Source organism: Saccopteryx leptura, chromosome 5 (assembly GCF_036850995.1).
Source record: "Saccopteryx leptura isolate mSacLep1 chromosome 5, mSacLep1_pri_phased_curated, whole genome shotgun sequence".
Taxonomy (NCBI): Eukaryota; Metazoa; Chordata; class Mammalia; order Chiroptera; family Emballonuridae; genus Saccopteryx; species Saccopteryx leptura.
In genome coordinates this window covers 25,776,938-25,794,015 of record NC_089507.1, presented here as the reverse complement: position 1 = coordinate 25,794,015, position 17,078 = coordinate 25,776,938, and the positions used below count along the sequence as shown (strand labels likewise).

At 37.6% G+C, this 17,078-nt stretch overlaps 1 protein-coding gene across 4 annotated transcripts in view; it reads left to right on the top strand.

Annotated features, from left to right (window-relative positions):
• ARAP2 (ArfGAP with RhoGAP domain, ankyrin repeat and PH domain 2) overlaps nt 1-17,078 on the top strand; it is a 178,835-nt gene that overhangs the window by 20,500 nt on the left and 141,257 nt on the right. For 3 of the 4 annotated variants that reach the window (XM_066387040.1, XM_066387042.1, XM_066387039.1), the window contains exons 3-6: nt 6,312-6,370; nt 7,461-7,537; nt 9,030-9,121; nt 10,617-10,970. In XM_066387040.1, the coding sequence (XP_066243137.1) occupies nt 6,312-6,370; nt 7,461-7,537; nt 9,030-9,121; nt 10,617-10,970 (582 nt within the window). The remainder of the gene's footprint in view (nt 1-6,311; nt 6,371-7,460; nt 7,538-9,029; nt 9,122-10,616; nt 10,971-17,078) is intronic. The other variant, XM_066387041.1, reaches the window with a different exon arrangement.

The window sequence follows — 17,078 nt, the reverse complement described above, 5'->3', positions numbered from 1 at the left end:
AATGAATCTCGGGATCTCTTAGAACTAGGCTGGAAGAGCCAGTTTTTTAATCTCCCTCACCTGAGGTCTCTCTGGTCCTATGGAAGCCTCCAAGCTGAAAGCAAGTCCAACCAGCTGTCATTTCCTTGGAGTCCTGGGGTGTCCTGTGATCCTTCCAGGAAGAGCCTCCTTCATGCTCAGGGCAGGAAGGAACAGGTATCTTTCAGTTACTGAAGAGGTACTTTTACCTTCCCCAGTTTAATGATTTTTATACATCTTACATGCAACTTTTTAATCCGTGGATGAGTCAAAGAGCCTTCTCTTTTAGGTTTTGTGCCCCTGATTGTTTTGGGGGACAGGAGAGGAAAGCAGCAGAGTAAATGGGGAGGATGATGGTTTTGTGGGGCAGCATTGTGATTGCAATAAATTTAATTTATTATAAGACTGAGGTACTATATCGACTTTTGAAGGGCTTTTCAAAAGTTTGAAATCTAAACCTTAAGTCTCCAGCCTTCTTTAAACTTTTTGTAAAAGTAAAAATCTTAGCGATTTTTCTCTAGATGTACATAGAATTATGCAGAGATTAGAAATGTATAATAATACTTTAGACTTTAATGTCAATCTATATACAAGCAAAAATTGTACAGAAAAATAATAGCCATTGTCAGCTGCATTGAATGAAGAAAGCATAGAAACTCATCACATCTTTTCCATGTTTAAGAAAAACTCTGTATTCTGTGTTATAGCAGAAAAATGCCTAGCAATACAAGATTTAGATTTTTTTCTTTAAAATGCCTTTTTATAAATTCTATGATAAAATCGCCTGTAAAATTTTGACTTTAACATATAAACAAATCAAAATTGAGATAGTAGTTTGATTTATGGTTGAGGATAGGATATCTATATATCTATAATTTTTATAAGAATACATTATGGTTATACTTTTTATTTTTCACAATTAAAAAAGTTCCACTTTGTGTGAAAAAAATATATTTTTGTAAACTAAAAATAGTTCTAGACTGTAATAAAGAATGAAAAGCATTTATTTGAGCAAAAGGAGTTGCAGCCTGGGAGGCACTGACTCAGGTAGTAACCTAAATCATATTCCACCCAGAGAAAGGGGAGACCATCTTCTACATCCAAAGTTTCTGCCCAGTTAGGTCCATTGTATGTAAATGAGGTATCTAAATTTGAACATTTCTAATTGGTCTGAATCTTGCAATCCTGATTGGTCAGTACTAGGCATTCTGATTGGTCATTATGGACTAAGACCTGGACTAAGGTCTTAGTACATTGGTCAACAGATAAAACCAGGAATAAACTTTTAATAGTTTACTCAGGGCTTAGGGTGGGAAGCCAAAAGTCCAGTTTGAGATTTCTCTTGGTATACAGAAAAGCCCATCCACAGATGGCTTCTAAGCTCTTATTATTTATAAAAATTGGACCTTTTTTTGATCATGGGGAATCCGTCTCAGTAGATAAATTCCTTCTTGTTGTTCACATCTAATGGATCTTTCTTCTTGGGGTGCACATTTGAACTGCAACTTTTGTTGCTTAAAAAAAAGTTTTGTGATACAGATTTTAGTGCTGTAATCCTTCTAAGATGTATACTTTATTCTTATCATGAGGACTTTTTTGGGGGAAGTTTATAGGTTGTCTTAATTATCCGTGCATTGTAAATTTCACATTCTTGATCTATGCCGTAGCTAGTACATTCATGCTTTCTGAATTTAGATTTGTGTGTTTAGCTAGATATTATGTAAACCTAAGGCTGGTTTAAACTGCTGCCTATTTATTGTTTTTATTTTCTTTTTTTAAATTCATTTTTGTAATAATCTGTATTCAATCTGATATAGTCTGTTGTGAATTGTAAGAACCGAATTTCTTTTTAGACAAATATTCTGTGAAATGATGATGGTATATGTTTGATTATTTTTTGTTGTGGCAACCTTGCTGAAGTAATAGGTAAGTGTAAATCATAAAAGGAGATTTTTTACATTAACCTGTATGCCACTATTTTTATTGGCAACTTTAGTGTTCAAAAAATGTGAGAAAAATAGCATCTGTAGGTATGCTAGGGATTCCCTCTGACAATCAGTTATTGTTTTGCAACTTGGTGTTTCACTTAATATTATTTTTGAGTTCTGTCCACATTGATGCATGTTATTTTAAACAATAACTCCTATATAGTATTTTATTAAAAAGAAAAAAAACCCTATTTTTCTGCTAGGTTGTTGATACTTTTCACTATTACAAATGAAGAGTGTTCATACTTTCAAGGACTTTAAGAAATATGCATATTAGGTTTATCAGGAGGTCCAACCATGATTTTCTCTAATAAAAATGGTAATGATTGGGTCATTTGCTGTGTGTTTACATTGAATAGGGCACACCTGATGCTCCTTAAATGCATTATCTCTTTAATTCCCACATATTCCTATGCAGCAAGCCCTGTGTTTATTCTCCTTCATGAAAAGAGCGAACCAGGCTCAGAGCTTTTAGGTAACCTGACCGTGATTTCAAAAGCATAATAATAACAAGGATGATGACTGCTTCTTTTCTTTATGGGTTTTTAAGTTTCACAAATTAATCATGCGTTATATTTCAAATTTAAAAGCAGTCTTCAACTTGTATACTACTTTTCTGCCAAAGACAAACTCCTCTCTTGATGTTAAATAAAAATTTATTACCAAAAAAAATAGTATTTTTTTTTTTTAGTTAGGGTTTACCTTTTGAGTATGCTCCATACAATATAGTTTTGAATGTTCTGTGATTTGAAAAATAGTCATATAGTGTGTATTCTTTTAGTCAGGTTGACTTTTTCCTTGTGTTGGTGCTCGTGGTTGTAGCTTACTTCCACTGCTGTTGAATAGTTCACTGTGGGACACCAGCAGGGTAGTCATTCCTTTGCAGATATTTGGTATTCTCAACATGGCCTAGTATTTTGCCTGTTTATTGTGTGTTTGTTTATATATAAATTATTTGAAGACAAATGTAAATCAGTGTTATTTATATCTATTTTCATATAGACTCATTTTAAGTATCCTGGTTGGTGAGTTTTGGCAAATATGTATACCTATGTGACCTCTACCACATTAAGATATAGATAGATCAATGCTAGCACCCCCCCCACACCCCCCTATAAAAGTCTCTTTTACCCATTTGCAGTAAAATTACTCCCGGCATTAGGCGAGCACTGATCTCCCTATATTATTTTTGCTTGTTTTAGAATTTCATATAAATGGAATCGTACTGCGAGTAATGTTTTGTAGCTGGCATCTTTTACTCAACATCATGTTTTAGAGATGTTGCAGCATGTCAGTTATTTTATTGTTGAATAATGTTTCTTTGTGTGAATCTCCCATAACTTGTTTATTAATTCACATGTTGACATATATTGGGTAGTTTTTATCATTTTTCTTGGAGTGTATTTATGTGAATGTTTGTAGGATGTATACCGAGGAGAAGAATTGCTGTCATAGGATACGATTATCTTCCACTTTGGTAGGTAATGCAAAACTGTTCCTTGAAAGCAGCGATACTGATTTATAGTAACATCAGCGTATGGGCATTCCATCTGTGTTGTCGTAACTGGCAATAGGTCAGCATTTCTTATGGCTGAGTAGTGTTCCGTTGTATATATGGACCACATCTTCTTTATCCAACTCTCTGTTGAGGGACACTTCGGTTGTTTCCATGTCTTGACCACTGGGAATAATGCTGTGATGAACATGGGGGTGAATGTATCTTTATGTGCCACTGTTTTCGAGTTTTTAGGGTAGATACCCAATAGAGGGATTGCTGGGTCATTTGGTAGTTCTATTCCTAATTTTCTGAGGAACCACCATACTTTCTTCCATAATGGTTATTCTATTTTACATTCTCACCAGCAGTGAATGAGGGTTCCTTTTTCTCCACAGCCTCTCCAGTATTTGTATTACCCGTCTTGTTGATAATAGCCAATCTAGCAGGTGTGAGATGGTATATTATTGTAGTTTTGATTAGCCTTTCTCTGATAGCTAGTGATAATCAGCATTTTTTCAAATATCCGTTGGCCATTTGTATGTCTTCTTGGAAGAAGTGCCTGTTCAGGTCCTATCCCCATTTTTTAATTGGATTGTTTGCTTATTTGTTTCTGAGCTTTGTGAGTTCTTTGTATATACTGGATATTAACTCCCTTTCAGAGCTCTTGTTTGCAAATATCATCTCCCATTTCATTGGTTAATGATTTTTGTCAGTTTCTTTTACTATGCTAAAGCTTTTTAGTTTGATAAAGTCCTATTCATTTATTTTTGCTTTTGCTTCCCTTGCCTTTGAGGTCAAATTCATAAATTGTTCTCTGTGGCCAAGGTCCATGAGCTTAGTACCTATGCTTTCTTTTATGTAAGTTATTGTTTCAGTGGTTTTGTGTTGGGGTTTTTTTTGTTTGTTTTTTGTTTTGTATTTTTCGGAAGTTGGAAACAGGGAGGCAGTCAGACAGACTCCCGCATGCGCCCTACCGGGATCCACCCGGCATGCCCACCAGGGAGTTATGCTCTGCCCATCTGGGGCATTGCTCTGTCGCAACCAGAGCCATTCCAGCGTCTGAGACAGAGGCCAAGGAGCCATCCTCAGTGCCCGGAACAACCCCGCTCCAATGGAGCCTTGGCTGTGGGAGGGGAAGAGAGAGACAGAGAGGAAGGAGAGGGAGAGGGGTGGAGAAGCAGATGGGCGCCTCTCCTGTGTGCCCTGGCCAGGAATTGAACCTGGGACTCCTGCACGCCAGGCCGACGCTCTACCACTGAGCCAACCGGCCGGGGCCTCAGTGGTTTTGTTTTGACTAGTTTTGGTATCAGTAATACAGTATAGGCTTACAAATGAGAATCTTTCCTTATTTTCTGAAGCAGTTTGTGTAAAATTGGTATCATTTTTTTAATAATGTTTAGTGGAATTCACCAGTGAAATATCTGGGCATAGAGTATTTTCTGTGGGTAGGTGATTAATTACTAAATTTAATTTCTTTAATAAATATAGGGGTATTATGATTTTCTATTTATTCTTGTATCATATTGGTAATTTGTATCTTTTAAAAAAACTTTTCCATTTTATCTCAGTTGTTGAATTTATTTGTCTAGTTTTCTTAGTAATCTGTAATTACTTCTTTCATGTTTGTAGGATTTGTAGTGATGTCCCCTTTTTCATTCCAGATATTGGTAATTTATGTCTTCTGTCTCTCTTATTTTTCTTCCCTGAGGTTTATCAGTTTTTTCAAAGAACCACCTTTTTGGTTGCAGTGATTTTAAAATTTTGTTCATATTCTGTTTTATTGATTTCTGTTCTTTTTTTATTTACCTGTATGTAGTTACTTGGGCAGATATATATGTAAGGACAGTGTCCTGATGTTACATTTAGCTGGTAAACTAGGTGGAACTCTTTCATATGGTAGTAGGTACTTGTTACCCTCTGCTTCCACAGTGTCCCTCTGTCATTGCTGTTAGATTGTTTTCTAATTAGTTACTTGTAATGTCTCTCTCCCAAGACCATCAGATCTTTAAGGAAAAGTCTTTTGTATTTTGGCATGCTCATAGAACCAGACAAGCTTTTGTTCAATATTATAAAGCTAATGACAGAAACACTGCATGCATACTGAAATATAAGTAGAAAAATTGTTTTTTTAGATGGTTATGGAAATGGGTTTTTAAATTGCGTTATGTTCAGACTAGCCTTGGATAAATATGTTTGCTTTTGTGAATTATTAATATGAGAAGCAAACACTTGTAAAATCAGTTGAAATCTCTTTCTTTGCACTTTTGATAAAAACAAAGTGGATTGTGGAAATTGGTGGTTTGGTTTATTTAAAATCAAATTTATTTTTTGTGTATTGGTTTCTCTACCCAAAAGAATGTATGTCTCTATAATTAATTCTTTACTCAAGATAGTAACTCCCCCCCCCCTTTTTTTTTTGTATTTTTCTGAAGTTGGAAACAGGGAGGTAGTCAGACAGACTCCCGCATGCGCCCGACCGGGATCCACCCGGCACGCCCACCAGGGGGCAATGCTCTGCCCATCTGGGGCGTCACTCTGTTGCAACCAGAGCCATTTTAGCACCTGAGGCAGAGGCCACAGAGCCAGCCTCAGTGCCTGGGCAAACTTTGCTCCAATGGAGCCCTGGCTGCGGGAGGGGAAGAGAGAGACAGAGAGGAAGGAGAGGGGGAGGGGTGGAGAAGCAGATGGGCGCTTATCCTGTGTGCCCTGGCCGGGAATCGAACCTGGGACTCCTGCATGCCAGGCCGACGCTAACTTTCCCATTTTTATGTATCTTTTTTAACCTATTTTTTTTCCTTTGCTTTAAGCTATTTCCGAGAGAGAAGAAATGTTGCTACCTCAACTGGAAAATCTGTGACACAGCAAAGTGAGTCTTAGAATTTCAAGTCTTTATAAAATAGTTGGCACTCATTTGATGATAGTCCTAAATTTGTCTAAATCATGATTGAGAAGGTAGCTCACCTGGGGAAGAGAGGATAATGAGAAGACTGTCTGCTAGGGTTCGTAGTACTTCAGATACTTTTAAAGGTGAGTGAAGAAGAGACAGTAATATATACTCAAACTCCTGGAAATTTGTACATGATAAAGTAAAAAGATGGTTTTTTGTACAGGCTTCATTCATCATTAGCCACAGTCAAAGGCATTTAACCGAATTAAGTGGTTTCTGACAGTCTGAGTGCAGAACACAGATTTATGGAAAGTAATTTTGCCATGGTAACAGAAAAGGGCTGACATTGCTCTGGTTAATTGATCATTGACAGAGACTTTTCTTGTTTTTGAGAATTCTGCCTCTATAAGTTCAGGAACATTCTTCTCAACAAGTTGACAAACACTTGGGTACTGACCCTTTTAAAATTGTTTTTGCTATATTCTTTCTAGTAGATTGGTGTGATTCAAAGATGGTGGGAATTCTTTTAAAACAATTCGTTTACAGATGTGTTAGTAGCTATGGAATTAGAGGGATTGTATTAAGTGATTCGTGTATTTTGAGTGATATAACGTCTAGTTGTTTTGTTAATGAATTTTTAATAATTTTATTGAAAATTATAGAATTATAAGTATCCTCTGTTAATACTATTCTCTTATTTTGGAATTAACATTAAAAATGGCACCATGTTAATTTCTACTGTATACAGTGGGAAATGTGCTTGGTTGTATTAATGTAGTTCTTAGAGTTTAGCAAGGACACACACACACACACACACACACACACATGACACATCACACTTTAAGAAATGAATAATATGTCATATAATGTGGGGGGTGTATATAGTGAGTGCTACATTAGGAAGACCATTTGGTGAGTTTATTTGGGGTAAGAATTATGAACATAATTTTGGACTCTCAAAGAATAAAGCTTAAGTTTTAATATTGCTTTAAAATAAATGCCTTTTTTTTTAAATAATGTTTTACATTATTCACATCTTTCCATTCTCATCCTATAATTTCTCCAAAAGATTCAAATGAGGAGAATTCATCTTCCATCTTTCCTTATGGAGAGACCTTTCTCTTCCAGAGACTAGAAACTTCCAAGGTTTGTTTGCATACATTTTAATTTTTTCCCTATTATTTGCTTTCCTGCCTATATTTTCTGCTTTATTTTTATGTAAGCTGTTTGAAGAATGTGTTATGTTGAAGAATGAAATTTTTGTTGGTAAAATTCTGTTCAGTAAAACCATGCTAAATTTTTATCTTTAAATATATATCACAAAAACACATTTTCAGTTTGATTTCGTAAATACAGGTCAGTGAGTTATCAAAGTTTTCTGCAAGAGAAGTTACTTTAAGAAAAGGACAGAAGCCCTGGCCAGTTGGCTCAGTGATAGAGTGTCGGCCTGGCGTGCAGGAATACTGGGTTCGATTCCTGGCCAAGGCACACAGGAGAAGCGCTCATCTGCTTCTCCACCCCGCCCCTCCTCTCTGTCTCTCTCTTCCCCTCCCGCAGCCAAGACTCCATTGGAGCAAAGTTGGCCCGGGCGCTGGGGATGGCTCCATGGTCTCTGCCTCAGGCGCTAGAATGGCTCTGGTTTCAACAGAGCAATGCCCAGATGGGCAGAGCATCGCCCCCTGGTGGGCATGCCGGGTGGATCCCGGTCGGGCACATGTGGGAGTCTGAGTGCCTCCGTTTCCAACTTCAGAAAAAAAATTTAATTAATTAATTAATTAATTAAAAGAAAAAGAAAAGGACAGAAAAGGCCCTGGCCGGTTAGCTCAGTGGTGGAGCGTCGGTCTGGCATGCAGGAGTCCCGGGTTTGACTCCTGGCCAGGGCACACAGGAGAAGTGCCCATCTGCTTCTCCACCCCTCCCCCTCTCCTTCCTCTCTCTCTCTTCCCCTCCCGCAGCCAAGGCTCCATTGGAGCAGAGTTGGCCCGGGCGCTGGGGATGGCTCCATGGCCTCTGCCTCAGGCGCTAGAATGGCTCTGGTTGCAACAGAGCTACACCCAGGATAGGCAGAGCATCACCCCCTGGTGGGCATGCCGGGTGGATCCCGGTGGGGTGCATGCAGGAGTCTGACTGCCTCCCCATTTCCAGCTTTGGATAAATACAAAAAAAAAAAGGGACAGAAAAAAATACATAAAAACCAAAAGCAAACAGTCCTCTTCCCTTATTTTGCTTTGCATTATGGACCCAAATGTGGACTCCTAACGACTCACCTGTCTTAGTTGCTCAGTTTATCGCTCAGTCTTTCTTTTCAGCACTTGTGCTCTTTTGCCATTTTATTTCTTGGTCATGATCAAAAAGAAGTTGGAAGAAAAATTATTCGAAAAGTAAAAGTAAATATATTTTATTTTTTATTAACATATTCTATTTTTCTTAATGGAAATGATGAGTAATTAAAGATTCAAATTAAACATTGAAAAAGGCATCCAAAGCTACTGTTTAATTTCCCTAATTAAATTGTTTTTTACTGAAAATTGATCAAAGTCATTTGACATTTGTTTAATAAAACTAAACCCAGATATTGTAGATCTTTGTAGAATATTGGAACCCTAAAAGAGTGTATATATATATTTTCTTTTAACAGAAGAAGTCTATAAAGAATGAATTTTGGCCCCATGAAGAAACACTCAAAGGGGAAGCAATGACTGACAAAAACTCTTTTTTGGTCAAATCAAGGTATGAAGTCATGATTAATTCTTTTGAGTAAAGTGTTGTACACTGACTTCTTGCTCATATTATGTTTCTAAGAAAATAGTTTATATTAGTAAGTTCAAATCTTTTCTTTTTAAATGTGTTGATAATAGAACTCATTTTAATAATTGAATTTAGAGTCTGTAAATCAAGTATATTCTGTAGCAGATTATTTTGGTCTTTGTCCAATTAAAATTGCTTTTCCTCTCCCCAAAGTGGCAAATATGTGGTGACTCGGATTGCAGTTTAAGGATCAAAAGTCATGTTAATATGAAGGATCAAGGAGCAGTGTAAAAAATGTTACTGTGGGGGGGCAGAATATTTACAAATGTAGCTTAGTGTACCCTTCTACTAGAAGTGCAGCATTGACAAGTGGCTTGAATTATCCACTTATGTGGATCACACATGAAATTAAACAGACTTTCTAAGGCACCAAATTAAATTATATATTTTTCTCATCGTTTTTACAACTTTGTTGTCCTGGTTCATTACTTAACATTTGTTTTCTCTTTTTCATTTTCCAAGGCTACCACTGTTGTAAATTTCCTGAAGTTGAAATTAAATTTAAGGAAAATGCTAAAACTTAAGGAAAATACTGACATACTAATTGCATATCTTCAGCAAACATTTTGTCTGAACTTATTATAATGCAAAATATGAAAGGGGCCAGGCCAAATAATTCTTTAAGGAAGTAATGGTTTTTAGAATCATAGATTCAGAAAGATGCAATTTGACCCCTAAGCATATCTGTTTTATTGACTAGGAAAAAAAACTTTATACATAATTACTCAGTGACTCTATTTTGTCATTCTGTAAATTTATAGTGTTTTGCTTAGTTATGATAAATGTGTTACAATAAATACTATATGCTACATAGCTTTTACCTTCTTAGTGTAACCTTGACCCTTTTTCATTTTCTAGCTAGCAGTGTGGTATGGTTTTTCCTTATTAGTGTTGCAAAATAATATTAAAGCTCTGACCAGTCAGACATACTCCCTGTTCTGTTATATTATGCAACATAGAGTCCTTGGAGTCAATGAATGGGGAGTCAGAGAAGAGGCAACATGTTTAGAAGAGAGGTCTCCAGAGAGATAAGTTAGTAGTTCACGATGTTGCCCAGGGACTAGAGGTTGGGCTGGCCACATTTACGGTGCAGGTGAAGATGTTTAAATTGTGATGCGAAGACTACAGTCTCCATCCTTTCCACCATATGCAGCCCCTAAACTAAATAGATAAGATTAAATGATTCATAAGAAAAAATATATTACTTTTAGTAGTGTCTAAATATGTCTTAGGATAATGAGAGATTCGTATTTCATTTTTCTGGAAGACTTTAAAAAATGATCAGATGGGAAATTAAATGCTAAGACTTTCCTGGCTTAAATTTCTGTGATGGGTTGTTTATAACTTTAAAAAGATAACTGATGACTTCAATGACACATAACACTTTGAAATGTATACACTATTCTTTCCCATTTAGCTTATATGACAACAGGAAGGAGACTGTAAGTGAAGAAAAGGTGGAAGATATTTGGATACCACGAGAGGACAAGAACAATTTTCCGGCGGATTGCGCTTGTGATTCAGAATATTCAACAGTTGAGGAGTGCTTCCAGAGTTTAAGAAGAAAAAATTCAAAGGCATCTAAATCAAGGACTCAGAAAACATTGACTCTGGACCCCGTTAATAGGCACAGTTATCCGTTAAGCTCAACAAGTGGAAATGCTGATTCGTCCGTCTTTTCCTCAAATGCAATATCTCCTTATGCCTGTTTTTATGGACCGTCCGCAAGGAAGGTTAAATCGGGATGGCTAGACAAACTCTCTCCTCAAGGGTATGTATTTATGCTTTTATTTGAATAACACATTTTCAACCACTGGAGTGTATCCATTTCTGAGCCTCTTAGGTTGCTGCTGCTCCCGGCCCCCTCCCTGCCTCCTCGTGCACCCAGCTACAGCTGTGCAGGACTCAGCTTGCTTTTGCAGAGTCTGTTGTTTCAACACAGGAGGAAACTGTGCTCTGTGCTAACTGGAATGCTGGGTTAAGGTTCTGAAGAGCAAATTAAAACTGCACGTTAGGATTTCAGCTCTAGAACCTTAAGGTTAGTTTCTGACTTCACCCCAAAATGCACTATCCTGTCTCCCAATTTGTAGCAAAGAAAAACAATGCCGATTGAGTTAGTATTGCTCAGCCCACACTGTTCGGCTTTTGCTCATTTCATAACAGTGTCCTGTTTGGGAATCCAAGGCTTATTATAGTTAAGGGAAAGGACGTCATTGTTAGATTTCTGGCATCACTGTTATTGATATATCGTTTTGATTGTTGTGTGTTGCACAGAAGGTCAGGGTCCCCTGAATATTATCCTTTTAAAACAGACTTATCATTTCTGTTTACAAAGAAACTTCTGTCCCTTAAGCATTTTATTAGGACTGAGAAATCTTTGGGGAGGAATTATGTTTAATTAGAATTGTTTTCTGGTATCTTGGTTTTTAGATGTCTCTTTGAAATGTTTATTTGAAATGTTCCTCATAAATTATTAAATTATTCTGGGGTTAAGCCTCTCCTGTTTAAGTAATTAATGTAGTGGACCTCTCTGAAGTGCTGGTTTTCTCTACTGTTCCCCTCAACATGTGCATCATTTTAAAAGGTCTTGGTTTGACCTGAAATAAATTTTACTAGCAAAAAATTACCAGAAGAACTACCACATTATCAGTTAACTATTGGGAGCAGGAATTGCAATTCTGTGGTTAATATTTCATACAGTTGTTTCCTTTTAGGAAATGAGATGTTGAATTAACCAGAGCAGAGTACATCTTAGTATCAGTTCCTCTGTCTCACTCCTTTCTGGTTACATTAGGATAATGAAGTAGTCAGCTGTGCTGGGTTTTCAGCAGTCACCAGTATTGGTAAATGCACAGTCAGTTAGCAAGCATATGAGTCAGCACTCTGATACACACACTGGTGGAATGAAACAGTGAGCTGGAATATTCTCAAATCTTTCGTTTCTGTGAAGTTTAAGTGTTTAGGGAGGTCCGAGTGCTCTCTTAAAATACCCCTGGAAGACTGAGCAGACTGGGAACAGGGGCCTGAGCAGCTGTGCTTTGCTCCATCATCTCCGGTGGCCCCGTGCTCTGTACAGGCTCGGTATGTTTACGCTGCAGGCGCCCTGAGAGAGCTTCACCATTGTCAGCCACTTCTGGGACCGGACATTTTCCTCTTTCCCTTTGTCAGAACCCTGGCTTTCCAGCCTTTCTGTTCTCAACCTGCCCTAAGGTTAGATGCTGTAAGTTTTCTAGATTTATATTTTTCCATTTTAGGGGGAAATAATTGAGTTTTCTAGCTTAAAGACTTTTCTCTCCTGAATACCAGGAGGAATGGACATAAGAAAGTAAACAAAGGAGCTTGTTATTTCAGCAAGAAATTAAAAAAATAAATTCTCCATGATTATATTGCTATGACTGGAAAGAAGTATGTGTCACTGGCCAAGAACTATGTATTTATTAGGCCAGAGTAGAAGCTGAAGTTTTCCTTTTCTCCTAATTAGACTCCACGGGCCATCGTGAAGGTGTTTAAGGTGCTCACTAGTTAGAGAAAGTGATGCCTGTCCTCGTGCAGAGGGTGCCGAGCTCTGTTGAACTCATGCTCACGTGTCTTGGTGCAGGTAGCTCTGCTTTAGATGATATTCTGAATTCCACGAGAAGAGATTAGCAAACATTTTCTGTAAATGGTCAGATAATACATATTTTAATCTTTAAAGCCATATGATCTTTATGGGACATCAGCTACTCAGCAGTTGTAGCATCAGAGTAGCCCTAGAGAATATGTAAGCCAATGCATGAGGCTATTTCAATAAAACCGTGTTTACACACACACACACACACACACACACACACACACACACACACAATGGGCCGCATTTGGCCTGTGAGCAGTTAGAGACACAGAACAGATTAGATGGTTGGCTAAAATCTTACATTAATTTCCTGCATCTCCCCTGGGCCCCAAATAGAAAATTAAAACCTGATTGATCACAAAATAGGGAAACCACTTTCTATGACTCTATTAAGTAGAGAAGTAATAAGGAGCAGGAGCCCTCTTCATGGACCTTGGCACTTTTTCTGTCTGCAGTGCACGTACCCCGAGAGCAGCAGGACTCGTACTCTGCATCCCTTGGGTTCTTGATAGAATGTCTCCTTGGCATTGGGCCCTGAAGACAATACGGATTTAAAATTGTCACTGCCCCTCCCCCACCACCTCATTACTCCCTTAGTTACTTCAGTTTTCTCTGTGGGGCTTTCTCCTAGATGATTTATCTGTGTCATACACGCTCCCTGGGGACGGCATTTATATTGGCTTTTGTTTTGCTTACTGCAGTCTCTTCAGTAGCTCAAATGTTGCCAGGCATGTGGGAGTTGATCTTAATATTTGTTGAATGGATCAGTAAAAAAACCTAGCATTAGACATAATTTTTTTCTCGAAACTTTTTTAAAAACCGCTAAGTTTTACTCATTTATGGGAACCTTGTGAACTCTGACCACTGTCGTGGTTGAAAATCTGCAGGTGCCGTTGATGACACTGGTATACACTCACTACTGGAGCAGTGGACTTAATGACTCTCCGTGTTCTTCTTACAATTTTGTTTCCTCCATAAAGACTCTTACGTGCGTTGTCAAAGCACAGTTTAAAAATTATAGCCACAGTCAGTTATTCTTCTCCAAATATTGTTTGAAACTTGTTCTCAGGTGTGACGTTAAACAAAATAATCAAATTCATAATCTGGATTTAATTCACATGATTGAGTATCTATTTGCTTTGGAAATGGAAACGCCAGTTTTGAATTAATGAACAGTATGGGAAAACCACCCAGTATTTAGCAAGACAATAATTGTACAACTAAAGAAATACTGAAACATTTCCAGTTGTGATCCAAGTGTGAAATTTATTTAGGTATTTGAATGATCTAATTTTAATGTAGCCTGATACTATTGGTTTACAAAATTGTATGGAAGAAACTTGGCAAAAATGTTGAACTTGGGTCTGTATTTAGGGTTTCAAATAGGGCAAGCAGATGAAAAACTTAACAAATGGTACCAGTTTTAAAAAAACTCACTGAGTTATGAGGCTAAAAATACCCCAAATCTGTCCCCTTCCCCTTTTCTAGCTGTAACTAATTTTAAAAAAGCTCAATCATTTTAGCAAGTCTGAATAGGTAGTCATATGAGAGTTTGGATATAATTTATTTCAACATTTTCTGACTATGTAACTCAGAGGAAGAACCCTGTGAGTTGCTGTAAAGAAAGGAGAACATGGTGTCGTGTCTGCTTCCCTTGTGGGAGGTGCACATGTTGAAATAACTAAGAATATCTGCAATAAGGAAACGCTTTTGACTTTAACTTGCTGGTTTCTGAAGATGTTTGTGTGTTCAGCATAACCCACTGAGCATTTTTATAAAAACTGAGGAATTTCTATTTTACTGACAAGATGTTTTAGACTTTATTTCTTATTCAGCTAAGTTCTCTTCCTTAAAAAATATTAAAATGTTTTAGTCATGGAGAATCATTGTGTGGTTATGTGAGCCTGCTGGGCAGGCAAGGAGCAGCATAGGTAAATGCGGTACTTGAATCTTCCCACAACCACATCAGAATGACAGCTAAGATACAGAACAGCCGTTGTGTAGAGCCACCTGAAATCTCGCTGAAAGGAAGTCCTACAAGTAGGGATTTAAAGAAGTCACATGAAGACTGGGTCTCCTGGCACAGCAGCTCCTCCACTGTAGTTGCTGCTGGTCCTCATGGATTGTGTTGGCCTGGGTGTCAATCCCTCCCAATGATGCCAACAGCGGTCAAGGCTCAGCTGCAACGGGACAGTGCACACAGCCCACACAGGGGCGCACCTGGAACCCAGCCCAGGTGGCTGGGGAGGCTGTGCCACAGGCCCTACAGGGCACCTACTACCACTCTACAAAGTGTGGAAGACATAGCAGCTCTACCTAATACATAGAGACAAACAGGAGGAACCACCCAAACTGCAGGAGACATAAAAACATATCCCAGTTGAAAGGACAAGGGAAATCCACAGAAAAAGAACTAAATGAAATGGAAGCAAGCAAACTACCAGCTATAGACTTGAAAACAACAGTTATAAGGATGCTCAAGGAACTTAGAACTTCAACTGCGTAAAAAAGGACATGGAAGCCATAAAAAAAAGTCAGAAGTGGAGGATACACTAACTGAAATGAGGAATAATTTGTAGGGATTCAGCGATAAAGCGGATGACGCTGAGAGTCAAATCAGTGATCTGGAACATGAGGAAGCAAAAAACACCCTATCAGACAGCACAAAGGAAGAAGAATCTGCAAAATCAAAACAAAACCAAAACCATGAAGACAGTGTAAGAAATCTCTGGGACAACCTCAAGAGTACCAACATTCTCATCAGGGGGGTGCCAGAAGGAGAAGAGAGAGCAAGAAATTGAAAATCTGTTTGAGAAAATAATGACAGAAAACTTTCCTAACCTGGTTAAGGAAATAGACATAAAGTCCAGGAAGTGCAGAGAGTCCCAAACAAAATGAACCTAAAGAAGCCCAAACTAAGACATATCATAAGTAAAGTGCCAGAGATGAAAGACAAAGAGAGAATCTTAAAAGCAACAGGAGAAAAGCAGTTAGTTAAGTTACCGACAAGGGAGCTCCCATAAGACTGATTTCTCACCACAAACTTTGCAGGCCAGAAGGGGCTGACACGAAATATTCAGAGGGGTGAAAAGCAAGGGCCTAGCAAGAATCTAAGGACAAAGAGCTTCCTAGATAGGAGAAAATTAAAGGAGTTCGTTGCCATCAAACCAGTATTACATGAAATATTATAGGGTGTTTTTTTTTTAAGAAAAAGGAATAAAAAGGTAAAAATTATGAACAATAAAATGCAATAATTACATATCTATCAAAAATTGAATCTAAAAACGAAAGAAACAAACAAGCAGAACAGAAACAGACTCAAGACACAGAGAACATTTTGACAGTTGCCAGAGGGGAGGGGCATCGGAAGGATGGGTCAAAACGGGGAAGAGATGAAGAGGAACAAAATGGCTGTTACAGAATAGTCGTGGGGATGGAAAGCACAGTCAATAATATTCTCATAACTATGTATGGTGTCAGGTCGGTGCGAGATTTATCAGGATGATCATTTAGTATGTTAGATAATGTCTAATCACTGGGGTGTCACCTGAATCTAAAATAATGGATGTCAATGATAATTGAAAAAGAAAAAAATGAGTTGAAAAAGATGAAATGTACCTATAATTCTACAGGATTATGTAAACAAGGCAGGTGAATCTATATAGTAAAGCACATTAGTCTCTTCTTAGGTAGCTTTTAAAATGATTGAGAGGTATGCTTGTGATGATTTAAGTACTATGATTAATAAAAGTGATAAATTGGACTTAGTGTCGTTGAGGTTCATTTCAGTTGGGTACTATTTATAGACGACAACTTCGTAGCCACTGCTACCTTAAATTACTATTGTTGGTTAGCATGCTTGTTTGATTTTTGGTGTTTTTTTTAAGCTATAAGATGAAATCTTTACAAAGAATTCTGCCTCCTAGGAATGATATTAAACAGAAATACCTATGTGAGCGCTTCATGAATAGAGATTTAATTGTTTGTATATGCGTTGTTGTTAAAAAGGAATTTTAAAGATACACAATTTTGAGACAATAAAAACTGGCACCAGGTGGTGAGGCTGTATTTATGAAAGCAGTTGAAATTTTACACCACCTGCCCTACCAGAGCTCAAGGGAAGAGTTTGTAGAAATCCGTTCAATAACACTGCACAAGCCTTATAAACTATTCTAAAAAAGCTTCTTAAAGAAATGTTTCCCTTCAGAACTCTAAAAACAAAATAGGACAAAACCTAGGCTAATATGTTTCTTGTCCGCTTTACCTTTT